Source organism: Toxotes jaculatrix, chromosome 6 (genome assembly GCF_017976425.1).
Source record: "Toxotes jaculatrix isolate fToxJac2 chromosome 6, fToxJac2.pri, whole genome shotgun sequence".
NCBI lineage: Eukaryota > Metazoa > Chordata > Actinopteri > Toxotidae > Toxotes > Toxotes jaculatrix.
In genome coordinates, this window is record NC_054399.1 from 22,342,328 (window position 1) to 22,362,158 (window position 19,831).

Here is a 19,831-nt window from a genome sequence, read left to right on the forward strand (position 1 = left end):
TCCTTGAATGACATGACCAAAGAAGCTAGTGAAGTATTGCAGATCACCAGGAGGATGAATTTTCATCACTCCTCTGTTCTCAGCCACACCCAAAACATGTTAACGCATATGTGGTGGAGAGAGATAAAGGATTATTCATTACCTGTGTGCTGCCACTCCTGTACCTGCCACGCCACTTGTAGGCCTGGGTTATTAGTCACTAATGAGGGAGGAAGTCCATGATGTCACCCCCCCCCCCCCCCCCCCCCCAATACACGCACACACACACACACAGGAAAAGCTGTGATGTCATTCTCCCAGGGTGCCAGTGGATGTGTGTTTCTGTGTTTGAGAAACAAATAGATGTTTGGTTTTATGAGGAAGGTTTTTCCCTTTAATAACAAGCTTCATAGACTTGCTCATGGCGTCAACTAAAGTGACCTACCAACTAAAGTGACCAATCATCTCCACAGCCCAGTGTGGCGTGGTGTGGTGTGTCACATAGGACGGTCTGGTGGCTGCTGGGAATGGCTGGAGAGGGAATAGTGAAGCTTAACACAAACCTCAGACTTACTGTCCCTCTGTAGGATTCAACAAGCAGCTCTGTTTCTTACAGTTCCCAGGATGACTTAATCCCAGCAGGAATGTACTTCTGGTTTCTCTTACCGTTCTCGTAAACACCTGACCGTTCAACCAATAAACAGCAGATCCCCATTGTTCTGCAGCGAAAGGTCGGAATCGGACAGTCGTGAAGGAAAAATAACCCGGTGGAAATCCAGCGTGAAGCAAAGCAAACAGAAGCCCGCATCTGCCGGCTGGTTCACACCGCGGCTAGCTCCTTTCCGGTTAGCTTAGTTGTTAGCCATAACAAACAGCCCTCACACTGACTCTGAAGAGGGGGATTAGCGTTAGCAGGGGTGCTAAATAGACTCCATATTGCTGTGACATATGAGACAGTGCAATACTCCACAGACTCTTGGCAAGAGTGATCAGCAGTGAAATCTGTGCAAATATCCAGTTCATGTGTTTATTTGGTCATCATATTCAACAAGCATACGGCACCTCAAAGTCCCCAAAAATCTAATTTTGACAATAAAAGACAAAACCAAGTTTAATTTCTAGTTATTAGCAGTGTGTTGATCTAAGGCTAGGCAGTAAATCAGCACAGTAATATGTTTTGTGTGTGTATCCACCGTTGCTACTACTGACCAGCTCCAGTTGTAGGCTAATCCCCTGGTTTATTTGGGGAAGTCCCATTCATCTCTCCACCCTGAGAGCTCTGTGGTTCATGCTTGGCAGTATAGAATAATATACTGTTATGTTAGGAGAGAAGACCAGTTAGCATTGGGGAAGTTAGAATAGCACTGCCAAAGTCAATGCTACCCCTGAAAACACACACACACAGCCTCTCAACCTCTACATGCCTTGGCTTCATCTTTCTGCTTTCGTTGAGGTTGAGCCCAAAAGGTCAGATCGCATGGTAGATTTGTAAGAGGATATGTTATCCATTTATTGGTGAGGTTATTTTCAAAGGAAATCTTCAGATGGGAATGACTCAGTTAGGGGCCGTCAAGGAGATTTGGCAGTATCTTGTAAGATGGAACTCAGCATGGAGCGGACCCTTTTTGTTTTTCAGTCTTCTTTTTGTTTAGTTTGGTGTTGATGAGGGCTGAGATGGAGCGGAGTGTGACGCCTCAGAGCAGAGTTGATGACAACGTCCTCTCCTCCCTCCACACCTTCCACCAACTTCTGTCATGTGGCCTCAAAGGTGCTCCCCTCTGTCTCAGCCTGAGTTGGCGTCAGACATGTCACGTGGTCGCTGAGGTTTCTACCTTCACTCATCCCCATTGCCGCCCTCAAATCTGTGTTTGTTGATCACCATGGTAACCAAGAATCTTGTTGACTGAGTGCTTGCTTTGAGCAGCTCTAATTGTACCACAAGTTGAGGGCACTCTGTCTCTCAGCCTTTGCCAGTTCCAGTCAGAGCCCTGCAGGAGGACAACCAAACCCCAAGATGTCGCTCTATGGTATTTTGATTATATCGAACTGCAGAATTCTGCCAGACACAATTACGTCTTTGTTTTTCGATACTAGAGTAAAACACTTTATCTCATTCACTCTCAGTTCTGCGGAGGTGGTGCTGTCAGTGTTCAAGCTTGAGAAAAACATGTGTCATCTACTAGTGTATCTCTTTCTCCACACCCTCCCTTTTTTCCCCACACCTTTGCACACCCTGTGCTGTGTATCCATCTGGTTGCATCACATCATATTAAAAAAAAAAAGGTTGCTTTCTCTGTCTTTGTCTTTGCAATCCCCCCGCTCCATTCCAACCCTCCTCGCATCACATTTCTTTCTGTCTCTTGAGTCAGCCCAGAATGAGGATAGCAGTCAGGTGTGAATAGACGCTGTGTTGGCAGAGCTCAGCGCATGACCTATCTTGGATATAACGCAAGTATTCTCCCCTCGTCAAGGCTCCAGAGATCAATCAGAATGTGAATTGTGCAATAACGGTGATGGCAGACACTGACAGGTCTTTGGCCTGGGTGGAATTTGGCCAACCCCTGACCCGGGGAAGATTCCTCCTGCAGAATTCCTCACTCAATGCTCCTGCAAGTCAGGTATTTTGTTCATAACTCTTTTCAGATAAAGAAGATGGGTATGAGATGAGAATGTGTTCATTTTGATGTAAACAGGGCCACGGAGTCAAGACCTAAATCCTTAAACGTGTGGGAGTGGAGATGGAAATTAAGGGTTGCATTTTTCACTTCAAATCTGCCACAAAGCCTTTCACTCCCCTAGGCCATTGCTCAAAGACAGAGCAGGATTATGGGATTTGCAGTTCTGGTTGAATTCCAAAACAGGTGTGTAAACTCTGCATCGAGGTATCTTAAGGGTTCCTGTGATACCCCTGTGGCAATCAAAATGATGTCTCTGCTTTTTTTTCTTTGCCACCTTCAGAATGTTGCCAGTTCAGACAAGCTCACAGAAATGATTCAATTGGAAAATAATTGGAATGAGTCTTTTTGTTCATCTTTTTCACAGTGAATTTATTAGCTCTAATTTTGGAATGTGCTTAATTAAAATAGTCTTGGTTACCAAGTCATTCCATATTTTTATTAAGAAAACAGAAAACTCAGTAAGATCTTGCAGATCACCTGGGAACATTGTTATATGATGATGAAAAACAGAGCAGGTCTAAAGTTGGAAGAGCAGACTTGGCTTAGGAAGGAAGTCGATGTTCTACCTCAGCAAATGTAACACTGAAGATCAACTTGACTAATGTTTGACATAATTCATAGTTCGACTGAATTCACGACATAAAACACAGATGTTTGACATAATTTACAACTTACTCTGCTTTTCAGTTTTTCCAGAGCTAATGCCCCATTCGGCCTTGCCATGACCACACATTATGTCTTCTAAATAAATGTTACACAAGAGTGATTTGAATAAATCACGCTGCGGTTGAATCTCAATCAGTAAATGCCCATAAATACACTCACAGACAGTAATATATATGAGCGTGAGTCAGACATCTTGAGGTCTGACTGTGTCAGGGCTGGGCCGTCACACAGTTTGAAGACAGACTTCATAAGTCACCTTTCTTTAGCAGCATGGCTCTAACAACAGATTCTGTTGAGTAACCAGGGCCAGTCAAGCCAAAATCCCCTCAAACCCACAGTCCCCTCCCTGACTCCCCCAGACCCGAGCCCCCAGCCGACAGCTCCCGTCCCCATCCTGTCTGGGCCCACATGGCCTGGCTCTGGATGGGAGACATCTCTGCACATTTCTCCTCACCCTCCTCCTCCTCCTCCTCCTATTTCTCCCCATACTTTAGTCCAGCTGTGCCAACGAAGCCCGTGTGTTACGTTTTTCCTGCCGCTTCTCTGGCCAAGAAATGAAAAGGAATGATGGAAAAAAAAAAGAAAGAAAAGAGACGGTTAAGTGAGAATGAGAGAGAGAGAGAGAGAGAGAGAGAGAGAGAGAGAGAGAGAGAAAGAGAGTAAGTGTCAGTTTCTGGCATGGGTTTTGCTGCCTGCTCAGTTTTCACGGCCCGTGGTTTTATTAGACTTTCCGCCGGGCTGCGGGCAAGGTTAAACGTCCACCGCCGGCCCTTTTGGGTTCGAAACCTTCTGTTAGCCCCCCTGGCTCCTCTCCCTTGCCTCCACCCCCTCCTTCTGGTTGTCCTGCGGTGCCGTTGCCAGTAAAGGAAACACATTAACACCCGGGCCAGTAACAGAGTAGGCTTTGTCCGCAGCCAGGCAGGCCGGTCCATTAGGCCCACGCTCTGGTCCACACCGCACCAATTAGAGAAGGCAGGGAGCAGAGCCACTCCAAACATAGGTGTGAGCTTTACAAGGAGACTACAGGTGTGCTTGGGGGGAAATAATGGACTTTATTACTGATTGGAGGTACTGTGCTACACTGTATCCCTCTGCCACCTTTTTAAGAGCCAACTCGGCTCTGCAGAGTTTTGACAACCTGCGTTTAACCTGCAAACTTGAGTTTCCCTTGGATTTTGGATCACATCAAACTCCTGCCTTCCAATTTACTGTAGTAACCAATCTGGGGTCTTGTTACATTGCCTCGTCCCACATACAATCTATGGAGGGCTGCAACTAATGAAAATTTAATTCATGTGTAGTCTATCAGTTACTTTTTGATTAATTATTAAAACATAAATATAATATATATTTATGTTGGGAATTGTCCATCACAAGTTTCCAGAGATCAAAGTGAAATTTTGTTTGGTTTGTCTGATAAACAGTTCAAAACTGATCAAGATATTTCATTTACATTGATATAAATCACTCAAAATAATTTGAAGAGTACTTGAGTTGTCCATTTTTTCAAGCGTTAAGACTCATGTCATTTAACCAGAACATCTCTGGTTCTGTTCCAGCCAGGGACTGCATGTCGTAACATGCCCCTCTCTCTCTCACTGTTAAATAAAAGTAAAATGCCCCAAAAAATTCTAATAAAAAGAAAGATGAAGTAATTTCCTGTTGTACTTTTATAAAAGGGACTTGCAAAGCAAACTGTAGCTTAAATGATATAAAGTTCAAAATCAAAGCAGCAGAAGATACCCGTACTTTTAGTTTCCAAATGGGTCAAAATCCAAAACCATCAGATCCAACACAGTGCAACCCAATATCATCTTTTCAGTTCACTCTGATGGCTTGATTAAATACCCATGCCTTTCACACTCCCAGTTCCCTGTTTTTCTCACAGGCTCGATGCTACAGAAGACATTATGCAGCTGTTTCTGGCTGAGTAGAACTCCCCGTGACTACTTAAAATTGACTACGTAAAAGTTCCCCTTTGAAGTACGTTTTTTTTCGCCACTGATTAATTGCTTAATTGTTCCATCCCCACACACATGAACGTACCAACATGAGAATGTTGGCACGTTCATGTGTGTGTAGGTGTGTGGTAGATATGCCATTACCTGTGATGAGATAAGAGCCTGTCTAGCTGATGCGGATGAGAGCAAAGCTGACAATCATGGATGCATCAGTGGCAGATGAATAATTGCTGGTTAACATTTGACTACAGTTTAGCAGGAGTGGTGGTACCTGCCAGAACAGGTGACCTGCCAGGTTAGAGAACGGCCCTGGGGCCAGATGAGACGATCATGCAAAGACAGGACAGGTCTGACATCAGAGGGGGTTTCCATCGACAGTTTATCCACGCTCTGTAGACAGACGCTATTTCCTAATAAACATGTCAATAATATTGATTCAAAGAACTAAGAACAATAGATGACTTTGAAGATTTATGGGTTTTTTGTTTTAAGTTTGATATTAGTGTTTGTAGTGCAATCCAGGGAAAGCCTGAAGACTGCACAGAGCCTCATTTAAACTTCAGCTCAGCTCCAGCTCAACATGGCGTCAAAGCCGCGTTGACATGGGGGCCATGTGACCCGCTACCAACACACAACATGCTGTATTTTCTCAAATAAGCGTGTCTAACCTTCTCTGGTCTGTTTTTACTCAGCCTGCCCAGGGCTGTCGCTTTCCTATGAAATAATTACTACAAATTTGGTACATTCGCATGATTGGGTTCATGGGATTTTCCTGTGTCTAAATGGAGGCTCTGCTCCATGTCAGGGCAACAGTGATACAGTGTTGAGACAGAGCCACGCTATTATGGCCAGGATGGGCGAGGAGCTAAAAGGCAACATTCATCTCAAGCATGATGAGTTTTAAAAGCAGCATGTAGGAGCTCTTAAGAGGTCTCGAAGAGGTTCATGCAAGGTTGTGGGAGATTTATGTTCAGTAGAGATGTTGTGTCAGCTAAAAATAGCTAACTCTTTGATGCAAGCTTCAAGCTTTTGCTTTGAAATGATATTTTCACATATCCCCACATATCTGCCATTTTGGCCTTTAACATAAGACAGAAGAGCCTAGCCAGAATTAAACCTCTCAAGCTCTAATAGGCTGCTTCAACCAAGGTGGTGGCATTATTAGTCATGACACCCTAATATTTAGTGTTGATTTCCATCAGTATAATGCTGTGTTTGGGTTGGAGGGTTGGAGCATTTATTCGCAGGCTCACCGCGGCATCTTTCCCCCCGCAGCAGGAGTAGAGAACACGACACCGGCCCTCGGTGTGCCGCCAAAACACCCAAGAACTTCTCTAACTTCATGCAAGTGGCACAGAAATAGTCATTAGGAGCTCATTTTTTTTCCCCCGCAGACAATATCACCACATGTGTCTGCTTAGAATGAGGAGCACGACTTGGCGACCTGGCAAATGTACACCGCTCGCTGTCGATGCGGTGATTCTGGACTGGACGTAGCACCGGCAGAGTCAGGGTGGTCTCTTTTGGTTGTCATTTTTCTGTGGAACTTACTTCCCTGTTACTTTTTGACAGACCGATGCTCTGAGATTTGCCTTGGCTTCCAGCCCAGAATTGACACCGAAACATTGAATTAAAGGGGAAAATGAGAGAGAAGGAATCTAAAAGAATCTAGAGGCTGTAATGTGAGGTGGTAACCAATTGATTTTACTGAGGGTGGCTTTTTACTTGAGTTTTTTTGTTTTGGCTAAAGACGACTTGGAGCAGTTGTAGAGGTTTGGAAGGCTGTGTGTGTGTGTGGGGTGATGGAGTGTTGTGTAGAAATTTGGTTGGGATCTCTAAACTGCATTTTCAACGAGGAGGCCTCGATTTCACTTATCTGCTCCTTGTCTCTCTGTTTCTGACTATCGTGTGTTTGTGTGTGTTGGACCCAGCTGAGCCTCTGTGATATTTATATCCCATGTAAACTGTAATTGAATTCAGAAGATGCCAACAAAGCATTTTCGATGTATGTGTTTTAGGTTCAAACTTTGTGACGCGTAAGATCAGTCGTTCTGTGGCAAAGATTCACCTGGGCCAACTGGAGAGCTTCAGCCTGGGCAACCTGGACTCCAAGAGGGACTGGGGCCACGCCAAAGACTACGTGGAGGTAAAACACACACCATAACCACACACAAGCCCAGAGAAATACACATAAACTGTGCGTGCACTGCTTCAGAGTTGAACAGGGTTCAGATGTGCACATAGCATTAATGGCATGTTTTCCCAGATCATTTGAGGCCGTAATATGCGATCTGCATGAAGCCTCCTATGATTCTCTGCCAAAAGAGAAACAGAGATAGAGAAAGAGAGAGGGAGCAGGAGGAGAGAGAGAGGGCCGCATGCTGTGAGGCCACAGACTGCACTCTGGTTTCCCACAACTCACCCATGTCCCAGATCCCTTCAGGCCCCCATCGCCATTCCCCGAACACCCGCAGAAGAAAGAGAGATATTAAGAGAACGCCACGTCCCAGGGACGATGACAGAAATACAGTGTTTGTGTTAACGTAATGGTGCCAGCAGCAAGCAGAGAAAGGAGTGGAGAGATGAAACGAACAGTGGGGTCGCCTCATCCAGGAGCAGACGGAGCTCAGTGTTCCTGAATGTGTGCTTTTTTTTTTTTCCCAGTTAGGAAGCACACATTCCTATGTGTGCATCAAAGTGTGTAATAGGTTAAGGTTGGAACATGTGTGTGTGTGTGTGTGGGGCTTGCCGAGATGAAAGACTCGACGGGTTGCCATGTCTGACAGCAGACCCCTCACAACGGACCGTGTTATTATTAGGAGGTGATGGTGGCGGAGGTGGCAGGGGGTGCTCTTTGAGATGGGAGTTGGGGTGAGGAGGTTATGGTGGGGTAGCGCAGTTTAACTGCAGATCACAGTGTGGGGTCACTGCGTCAGAGCAGGGAGGTAGCGAAGCAGCGGTTCACGCTGTTAAGGCGGGGTGCGGAGGCGTCAGTCTTTTCCAGCGAAGCGTTATTCTTTGCCTGATATGGGAAGACTGTCCCTCAGTCATATCTAACTGTAACCACACTGAATCATTTTTGCCTTTTGTGGGAAGTCTGACAAAAGTTTGGTTTTGAAAAAGGATACGTGATGTTATTTCACTGTCATGCAAGCAGATTCACATCTGAGAAAATGCAGTATATGTTCATTGACGCAATTTGAGAAGTAAAATTCCCATTTAGTTTTTTTAGACAGATGCGCAGTGACGGGTGGGTGTGGCACCTGTAGGTGGAGTGGAATAAGGGCCCGTGGGCTGTAAATAACATTTCCACTGTCACAACATAACATCTGCTGTTCCACACCACAAAGTGAATTTTCGAAGCAGCAGAAGTGCATACAGAGTCAATGGAAAATCCTCAGAGAACACAGACAGACCTGGATTAGAGAGAGCGAGAGTGATTCTTATTCTTAACAAAAATGTTAGTGGTTGGGTCCCATCCAGCAGGTTTCTTCATCCTGTTCTGTTAGGTTTGTCTGACTTATTAGTCGTGTACTTACGCATTGTATGTGCAGCCTTCTGTGTGTGAGTGTGTGTGTGTGTGTGAGTGTGTATGTGTGTGTGTGCGCGCGCTCGCCGGTCCAGGGCATCCTGGCTTGAGATGCTCCAGGTTTCCTGTGGGAACCGCCGACATTCCAGTTCTGGTGAATCAGGCACCTCCTTGCTGCGCGTCTCCAGTTTCGGAAAGGCGGATTTCGGGAAGCCAAACAGAAGCCTGAGGTGCTGAGGGGAACTGAGGTGGGGGAGGAGGAAGAGGGGGGGGGCGAATGAAGGCAGGAGGCAAACAGACGCGTGTTTGTGGGACATTTGTACATTATGCATAAATGAACCATCTCTCCTGCTTGAAAGTTCACCCCACCCTGAGGACCATCAAAGGCTGCGACTGTCACCACCACCCCCCTCTCTGCCTCTCTCTGTCTCTATGTCCATCCATAGAGCCAGCGTCAGCAGTGTGTTACCATGGCAAAGCCAAACAACTGGCAATTTGTAAACAGAACCATGTGTGTCTGCTTTAGGCTGACAACTGCTTTTCCTCCCTCTCTCTCGCGCGCTCCTCACCCCACCCAAGACAGGGAAATTGCTTGTAATTGGCTGTGGATGGATTGCGGATGGCAGGAGGGGCGTGCTGTGTGTCTGCTCTAACAACGTCTGAAGGCGTGCGGCAGGCTGGGCATCGTCTCAACCGGGTATCGGGTGTCCGTCCCCGGCAGACAGACAGACAGACCTGCCCAGCTTCTCTCAATGGAGCCTTTTATTATTATTATGGTATTATAGACTACAAGCCAGGAGCTGAACGCTTTAGTGTAAAATCAGTAGATAAAATTTAAATCTTCCTGATCTCATTTTGCTCAAAGGGGTTAAGCTTTGGACTTTTTCAGTTTTGTGACTGTGTTTAAAACATTTGGCTGGCCTTTTTTTTTTTTTTTTTTTGAGTGTGGTTTACTGTGATTTGGCGACAGAACAGATTTCTGAGAATGAGCATGCCAAGGAGAAAAGGAAACCCACTGCAATCACTCACTAAAGGCTCTATCTGAGAAGATAAAGATGTAAGAGTCAGCCATCTTTACCAAGGACTGCCCTCCTCCCTACTCCTTCCTCTCCTCTCAGTCTGTGCCCCCACCCTGAGTTGGCCCACGGTGGGTACAGCTGTTTGGAGGCCCCCCTACCTCCACCCCTTCTGGCTGCAGAGAGCCATTTCCTGTGTAGAGAAGAGGGCTGACTGGGAGAGAGCAGGAGCAGAGTCGGCCTGGTGGTTTTGGCCCTTTCTCTCCCCTCAGGCTCCATCCTGCTTCACTTTCTCTCTGTCTTTTTGTCTGTTTCCTCTCCCGCCTTGTGTTTTTTTAAATTCTTCATGTCCCTCCTGCCTCTTGACCTTTTACTATTTAGTGTTTTGTACTCCTGAAGAGCTGCGTCACTACATCAGTGCTCCACCAAACTGTTGCTCCCACTTGTCCGGCACTCATTTGGCGAGTAGTTACCACCCAGTTACCAGATATTTCCCTTTGACACCTAATAACTGGCTCATATTTTTCCCGTGACTGGAGCTGGCGTTGCTGTTCCTTGCTGCTGTACTGGACCAGAAACTGTTGCCAGATGAGATGTGGCTGACCTGCTGACACACAGTCCCAGCAACCCCTTCTCCCTGCCCTCGTCTTTTTCACATATTTATTTTCAAAATATAATTATGTGTGAAATTCAGATCTTTGGAGGGTGTTTCCCTCAGGTGTGTGTGTGTGTGTGGTTGCCCCTGTGTGGCAGTAGCTGTCTGATTCCTGGCATTGTACGGAGGCAGTGAGGTGACAGGACAGCCCAGATGGTGTCATTTTTCACCTCCTTTATTTTTCTTATCCTTTTTTTTGTGTCGCAGCTGCCTCCCTGTGCAGTAATGGTTACAGATGAGGCTAATTAGCCAATCACAGCGCAGATCAGGGCCAATCACAGATGATTGATGAGAGCGCTGGGCCATTCATCACATGTTTTTGGCCTGGGAGGTGACAGCGGGGGCAGGCTCAGGAACTTGGTACAGTAACTTAGACATTAGTCTACGTTTTGAACTTTTTGCTGAGGCGCTTATCCAGTGCAACTCAGCTCACAAAACAGCCTCACTGTCTTTCTGAGACACAGTTTGACAGGAAGTTATACTTGACAGACGCTGGATGTTTGGTCGTGGAGATCAGACATAAGAGGTCAGTGTCAGTCATGTCTTTAATTTTGCCATTTTTACTTAAAAAAAAATTTGACTCAATGATAAACTCAATATAAAAATAAAATCGCAGTAATAATTAACAACACGTAACACAGACAACAGATCTGTCATTTATCAGATTAATAAAGCAGATTAATCAGCCGTGGGGTTTGAGTGGGGAGGTCAGAGTCTGGTGTGCAGTGGGAACAAGCCGATTTAAAGTGGTTTGTCTTTCTAGGCAGTGACTTGTTGCACCTCTTACATCAACCTCCATCTTTATGATGATATACTATCAACACTGTGATCTGATAAAACACTTTGGGTTTGTCTGTTCAGTCCCGTCTGCCTCTCAAACCACATTTTCAGCTTTTCTCAAACGTTAAAAATAGTTTGAGCTTTTCTGAACACGTCCTGTGTCATATCATCTCATTATCAGTACAGATGCAGCTCGTACAACGTTTGATTTTGCTGCTAATGGTTGTCCCTGAGCTGCACTGTGTCTCTGACTCCTGCTAAAGTAGTTTCATACATTTCGTAAATGGTGTCATGTCGTCACTACATTCTGTGATATACATAACTGTCTGTGTGTGTCTGTTATGTGCGTGTGCGGATCTTTACAGCAGTGATTCAGGGAGCTGATAAATACCTTTGCCTGCTCTGTAAGGTTTTAACAAACACAGCTGGAGTGGTAAAGAGCTAAAATGGGAACTAATAGGGCAGAGGAGAGGGAGCATTAGGTTTCATCACCAAAACCTCCTGACTACATCCAAACCCCCTGACCCCTCAACCCCTGGTGCCCCAACACACCACCCCTGGCATAATCATAATGTCATCTCTTGAGATTTGTGTGTGTGTGTGTGTGTGTGTGTGTGTGTGTGTGTGTGTGTGTGTGTGTGTGTGTGTGTGTGTGTGTGTGTACGCCCACTCTGTAGGGGGTAAAGCCAAGTGTTGATCACTTAGTGAGAGAGCAACTGTGACAGAAGCTACTGTCACGTTGACTTGGCATCCCACACAAGCAGGATGAGTAAACGACAACAGCTGTGTGTGTGCATGGATTCAGATGTGTGTGTGTGTGTGTGTGTGTGTGTGTGTGTGTGTGTGCGTGCGCGCGCGCGCCTGCGTGTGTGTGTTCGTGTGCAGGTTTTCGAGCGTTAATTGCAGGTGAAATTTGACCCATGGCCTTAACAGCAGCTCAATAAACTGGTTTGCCCCCCCGTTGCTCAGGGTAATAAAACCTCACTGCACCTCCACAAACCTCATGCATGAACACACACACACACACACACACACACACACTGGGCTTATTTCCCCAACATGTACATTTACAGAGCACGATGACTGAACATTACATAAACACTTGATGCCTTTTAGAGGCCTGATAAGGAAATCTGATCCCAGGTCTGAGGAGTTTTAATTGGTTCATGGAGCCTCTAAAATCTGTCATTACCAACATGGGCTCAACTGTAGACTTTGCTTACAGTGCCTGATTGTCAGGGGTAACTGATTGTATTTTAGAGGTTCATGGTTAGAATGAATTACACATTTCCTGTGACACTCTGATTTTTTTTGTGTGTTCTGCTGGTGAAATCTTTAAAGAGCCCAGAGAGTTTTTAAGAGAAAAATGAAACCAATTTTTGCACAGATTTTATGTCACCGTGCACCCAAAGGTTGTTGTGTTTTCTTCTTGTGACAAGCACAGTTCAGAATAACACAAGAATAGGAATAAATCCAAAATGAGCTTGATGATTTTCCACATAAGGAAATAAAAAAAAAGAAACTGCCCACACGAAATTGCAATTCAGAGTCATATCTAATAATAATATATTAAGGAGATAGGATTATTAAATCTTATTAAAAGAGTTTCAAGCAATTTTATCTTGAATTTCTGAAATTCTGTTGCTCATAGAAAAAGGTAAAGGTGTGATTCTTTTCGGTTATCTCTTTGGTAGATTTTTGTGTTCAGTATGAGATTTGCCAAAATAGTTCAACTGGCTTTTTGTTTGATTCACAATATATGTTCTGCTAATGGAAAACTACTGTTTTCTAGAGTTAACAGTTTCGTTAAGTGTACGATTAAGTTTCATTTGTTATTTCTAGTCGTTTCTTTTTGTGTTAAAGACTCGGACTTGTGCTTATTTGAATGGGTGCAGTTGAACCAACATGTGGGCTTTGCTGGGCTGTTTACAGGTAGACAGAAGAGAGTTTCACTTGGATAAACACTTGTAGGAGGTGAGATGATGATAAGAGTAATGAATTGAGTGAGAGACTTAAAATAGATTTCCAGGGAGGCACTCTTGCCCCATCTTGCCCCCATGTGTCCAAATTTTAAATCATCATACATGGGGTGAGTGTTTACTGTGGCATTGTACCAGAGGGACAGAGAAGGAGGTTCAGGGGGAGTCGCAGGGCAGAGAAATGTTGAATATTTTCACATTCACACAGTCCACATAAATTAGACCTGAAGGAAGATAAATAGAAGAAGATTGTGTAAAGCTCACTCCCTCGTGCTGCTGAAACAATGGAAGAACAGATAACAGACAGATCCATGATAGTTGGGATTCTAGGGTTACTGCTTTTGTGAAGGGGCCACTGTAGGGTTATGCTGAGTGTGTGGGGTGTGTGTGTGTGTTTCTGTGTGGATGTGTACGGGCCCGACATTTCAGCTGGAACTTCTGCAGCTTCACAGAAACCTGACCCAGGAGATGTCCTGGTTTCTGGGGTGAGGTTCAGGGGTTTTTCAGGGAACTTCTTTCTGTTTCTTTCGCTCTGTTCCTGCTCTGTTTATTCCTTTCTTACCCCTCTGTTTCTTTCCAGTCTGTTTTTGGCAGCACAGCTCTGGGTGATTGGCTGAGAGAGTTGGATCAAAGCTTCGACTGGCTGGAGCACAGCTGGTACAGGGAATGACACAAAGCTTACTGGAGGCTGGAAGTTCTGTGTTCAACTGGGAATTTTCTACAAATAAGATCAATATTGCAGTGTTCCTACTGCCAATAAGGCAGATTTGCAGAACTTGCTACATTTGAGGGCTTTGAGCCCTGCAGTGTGCGCATGCCTCCAGACAGAACTTGTCATTTTTTTATCACAGTCTCGTTCATCTCTCCATATTGTGCTGTCTCCTGCAATCGGTGAACAACATCATGTGATGTGTTGTGATTTGTATGTGTTTTTCTTATTCCCTTGTTGATTATTTCAAACTCACTCTCCTTATTTGTACATCAATCGTTATCAGGTTTGTGAGGACAGCACCTTTAACTGATGTTTGAGCCTGAGTGATGGGGTGTGTTTGGAGACGCTCAGCCTCAAAATGCACAGTTTGAGATTCATTTCAAACGGAGTTCATTTTTGCGTCTATATTTCTTTTTTACTAGAAAGGTTTGCTCTTTGAATATATTTATTCATGGAAGAGGGTTTTTGTTAGTTCCATTGTTAGAATATCAAATTTCTTATCATACTATCGACATGTAGCTTGATCGTAATCTTTCCACAGGCATCGTTTGCTAACAGAAGGAAAATATCTTCTTCCACCTTTATTATGACCTATAGTGACACGGTTTCTTGACACAATTTATTTGTGTTGTCATCTACTTCATCACAACTTGCCTCTGACTAAAACTGAAAACCGATAATTGAAACTATAATTTTAGGAAGTTGAAAAAGTGTATTATGACACACTTTGTAGTATTCCCTAAAGAGTGTGTGCAAATCTCATTCTGTTTGGCTCTCTGATATGTTGTGTGTTTTTGTTGTCTGGTTCTTTTCTGGGTTTTGCTTCACACAAGTTGCAGCGTTAAACACACTGAATCCTGTTAGCGTTGTTTTCATTGTTTAATCTGCCTGTAGCCATTTTGTCTTATCATCCTCAGAGAAAAAAGCAACTACTGCTTATTCTCTTTTGCAGCAGTAGGCACTGAAGGATTAAATCTGACATAGTAATAACTTCACTTTCTTGTTTCAAGGTTGTTTCATTCAATAAAACATTGGAAGTCAAGAACCTACAGAAATGCTCTACCATAACCCTCTTCCTCCTCCAGTTTAACAACAGCTTTTGGAAGTTGGAATGCAATTTTATGTCAGATTTAATATAGTTTTACAGCAGTATTGATTGTAAGTGCTAATTATTTTTAAATCACTGGAACTAAAGATTAATAATAAATTTACAGTCAGTGTGCCTGTGATTTTTACTGCCAGAAGGAGCTGGAAACGTCCAAGTAGTGGTTGTGTTTGACACCACTAGAGCTGTCTGTCTCCAGCTGGACAGCTGTGACGTCTGTGTTATGAGGACTGCCTCTCTGTAGGTTGTTTTTTGTTTAGTTTTTTTTTTATTATAGGAGAGAAGTTTAAAGTCCTTCATGTTGGAGAGAACTTAGAACTGGACGCATTACAATCTTTACTTTGCATTTTCCTGTATTATTTAAAGCCTAAATATTAAGAATATATTTTTATAATTGTGAAAATAAGAGGAATGATTACACCCATGCTCATTAATGGTACTCTACAATATTATTTCCCAACTTTGTGTGTGTGTGTGTGTGTGTCTGTGTGTCTGTGTGTGTGCGCTCTGCAGCAACAGCTGGCCATCTCTCTCTCTCAGACTGACAAGCCTAAGCTCTTCCCTGCTGGGTTGAGGATGAAAGCAGATGCTCTCCTCCTTCTTCTCCCGCTCTGTTTTTCTCTCCTTTCTCCTCGCCGCCTTGTGTAACCAGAGTCCTCAGCTTTCATATGGAGCCTGCAGGATAGTTTGCACCCTGGAGTCCTGTAGAAAAGCGGAGACACATACACATAGACAGACTGACAGGCATTTCCACAAACATACATATACACAGATGTACGTACATATGCAGATTATTAATGAAACCTCTTTTTCTCTGTTTTTTAAATAGTTTCTTATTGATCTTATTTTTTGAAGTTATGAACAAAATAATCCAAACTCTAAAACAAGAATATTTCCATGCAACCCACCATAGTGTTCTGTAATGCAACATTTAGTAAATAAAAGCTAAGGTTGTGAGACATTGTGCTGTATCTGATGCACTGGGGTGATATCCCATATACACACACACACACACACACACACACACACACACACACACACACACACAGGGCAGCAGAGAGTCATACCTCCCACCTGGACAGAGGGAGCAGACCAGAAGGAGAGAGGGCAGGAGAGGGTGAAGGAGCAGGGGAAATGGATGGGAGGACATCTCCAGGCTTGGGGGTAGGTGGTGGGAAGGCTCCGTAACCTGCTGGGGGTTTAACGGGCCTCGGAGAAGGAGGGAGAATGTGAGCTGGGGGTGATGATGAGAAGGGGTGTGTGACAGAGAAAACATGGAGACAAGAAGCACTTTTTTCTTACATTCCACAATCTTTATAAATTATTCAAAGCATTGGCAACTTTATTAATTGGTTTTAGATCGGTTTGATTCATCTGAGATCATAAACCCTATCCTGAACTCATCCACTGCCACACTATCTGATTGGATGCTGTGGTTATTATGATGTATATGTGATTGGTGAAAACATTGCCTTTGGTTTAAAGCTGCTATATTAAAAAACTAGTCTTCCTGAGAAAAACAATCTCATACTCTTCTCAGACTACCTGACCAGACATTCAGTGCCAGAGTTTTGATACTCAGTGCAGCCGCATTTCGGTTTTGATCTTATACCCAGCTTTAGTGACGCCAACAACTTTTTATTGAACAGAATTAAACTGCACTGAAGAGAGAAAGAGAGCTGCAGTAGGTAGGGAGTCCACAGCTGCCTTATGAAGCTGAGACACTCCCTGATTGGAACGCACAAGTGTGAGAGGCACCCTAATGCAGTAATCCCTCTCCTTTGTGGATGTGTGTGTGTGTATGTGTGTGTGTTTGAGTCTTGTCGCAGAGTAAAGGCTGAGCCTCATATAGTGACATTTTAGGGAGTATGAGTGTGAATCGGGGAGTGAAGCGAAGCCTTCACTGGTCCAGCAGACAGCACTGATGGAGTAGAGGGATATTTAAGGGGGTAGGGGGCTGGGTCATCTTGTTTTAATTGTCTGAGGAGTCTGGCCAACTCTTTGGGACTGGAATGTGTGTGACCTCCTCTCTCGCTCCTTCGCACTCCCTTGCTCGCTCTCTGTGTGTCTCTCGCTGTCAGGCGGTTGAGCGGCTCGTGGGAAGATTCTCTGTCCAGACTGCGGAGTGTCGAAACGCAGCCAAATATCACAAGGGCTCAGTCACAGTGTCAGCCCTTTTCATTCTCTCACAGCTCTCTCGCGCTTTCTCCATTACATTTTTGTCTGACCCTTTTGAGACTCAGCCTTCTGTGCGCATGCGCTATGTGCGACAATATCAGTTCCTCTATGAGTATAAATAGCTTATAAGAAAGATATATAAAAAATATTAGCTTGCATATACAGGCATGGTTGTGTTTCTGATATAGTGTTTTTTCTTTGGGCTTAAGTGTTATGCTCATGCTGCTTATTTCCTTTTAGATATTTGTCTGTTTTCCCTGCACAGGAGCCACAGTTTTATTATAGACACACAGAGGATGAAAACTTCATTATGCAATGTTATATTTGTTTATAAATCTGGGCCATGTGGTGCACACGTAGACAACAAGGGTTTCATTTCAGAAGATTTATTAACTGGTAAATAACCACTGATGAAGTCACATTAAGCCTCTCCTGAATAGTGCAACAACCTCAGTACTTAATACTTAATACACTGAGATGATCGCTACCACTCTCATGTCTGAACGTTAATAATAGAGCTACAGCTTGAATTTAATTTAGCAAAGACACTGAAAACAGGTTGAAACAACTAGTCTGGCTTTCAACACAGTTAAAAAAATGCAGCTGCTAACACCTCTAAAGCTCAGCAAGTAACACATCAGTGTAAAGAGTTAGGATGTATAACTGCCCGTAAAACCACCAAACCTGTCATTTTTGCATTTCTGTCAAGATACATGCCAAAAATTGAGCTTCAGAGATATTGATACGTGGACCTTTGAACTTTGGATGAGGCCACAGTAGCTATTTTCCTGTGCCTCCCAGCCTTTATGGTAATAGATATAAAAGTTAGATCGTCCCCCCCTAACTTTCTGGAGCAAAGTGAGCAAGCATCTTTGCCAAAATGTCAAACTATCCCTTTAACTACACTCATCGTTCTGAGGAGTATTTTGCACAGGGCAGTGCAAAGCTACAGCAGGTACAGCAGGGGTTCATCATAGATGGCCTCCCCAGGCCGTCACATTAGTTAAAAGAAGGCAGCCAACCCTCCAGCCTGGATAGAAGTATCACCTGTAGCTAACATTACAACAGCCCATATAGCTCACGGGGTCCGGCTCTATTAACCTTTTCTGGCATTGAATTTTTTTTCCACTGACATACAGGCTTCTAAGTGGTGTCAGTGATCATGTGTCAGTGATCCCCTCATTAAAATCTGTGTCGGTTTGGACACACGTATTTGGAGCTGTATAAACTGTGAAATACAAAGTCACCCTTCATTTGGTGGAGAATGAGTTCTGCTGACAGTAAATTACATTACACATTACAATACTAACCCCCCTAACCCTAACCCTAACCCTTAAATGAATAATCATTACGTATTTAGTTTGCACAATTATGTAAATACACTAGTACAGTAATACCCCACCAGTGACCCTCACACATAATGAAAACACTGAATTTATTGTTTTCATATTTGTCATTTCTGGCATTTTAAAATTCTTGACCTTAAATTCCCCTGTAGTCACTTTTTTACTGTTTTTTGGCTCAGTCTTGGCTTTATGTTGCTTTTTGTCAAGCACTCAGTAAAGCTGGTTTTGAAGGGTGATGTATTATCATCATTCTTACAAATGAACTGCTACAATGATCAGTATCAGATGTGTGAGAGTAAATTTAGAAAAAAAAAAAAGAATTCAGTAGAAAGTAGCTGCAGCTTCAAAAAACCCACTAAAACACTAAAAAAAAAAAACACAAAAAAACCTCTGTAATTAAGTCAGTTTGGTTTCATATACAGTTCATAAATCTGGCCTTTGTCTTGTTGCTCCCTACTCATGTTGAACTTCCGTACTTAACAACCTGATTGTGTTGTTTTCTGCATTGAACACAACTGCAGGTACAGATGCAGGGAGTGATTCAGATCCAAGCAGCATTTTCCTTCAGGCCCGCTGAGAGCTGCCTGTAGTCTATTGAGCGTGGCAGAGACAGCATCCCAACCAGTCCACTTCAAACAGGCCTGATGACTTTAATGGAATGGAAACATTTGTTGGGTCACAGCACTGAAAGCCTGTCTTCCCTCATCGCATAACACCAAATGGCTTCCTCATGTTGTCTGTTTTTTATTAGACTTATAGTAGATCCACGTTCACACAGGCTTATGATATTAAACCAGGCATGTGTCCCTGTTCAGCACACAAACTCCAACACACACACACACACACACACACACATACACAGAGTTTGCAATATGCTGTGGAGGCAATTTGAGGAACACAGTCACGGTAATAAAATGATATGTTGTACTTGTGTTCATATCATTGTACACATATTCACACACATGCACAGCCATGGATTTTATATGAAACAAGAGGACAACAACACTCTAACACACATGTACAACAACGTTTGAGACCAGTGCATAATTGGTGAGGAAATGCTGTGCCGAGGTGTTGGTCTGATGGATGAGGAGAGAACTGACATGGTGTTCAGAGCCTCTCTCTGAACCACAATGAGGCTTTCACTCAGTGCTGCTCGCATTGAACTCTATCCTTATTAAAACAGCCACGACGGAGAGCTGTGTATTTGCTTTTAGAAGGTGGGACTTTCTTAGGGAGTGCCAAGG

At 43.9% G+C, this 19,831-nt stretch overlaps 1 protein-coding gene across 1 annotated transcript in view; it reads left to right on the top strand.

The window, feature by feature from the left end:
- The window catches only part of gmds (GDP-mannose 4,6-dehydratase), a 148,015-nt gene that overhangs the window by 51,181 nt on the left and 77,003 nt on the right, over positions 1–19,831 (top strand). The window contains exon 7 of the mRNA XM_041039782.1: positions 7,303–7,430. Coding sequence (XP_040895716.1) covers positions 7,303–7,430 — 128 coding nt within the window. The remainder of the gene's footprint in view (positions 1–7,302; positions 7,431–19,831) is intronic.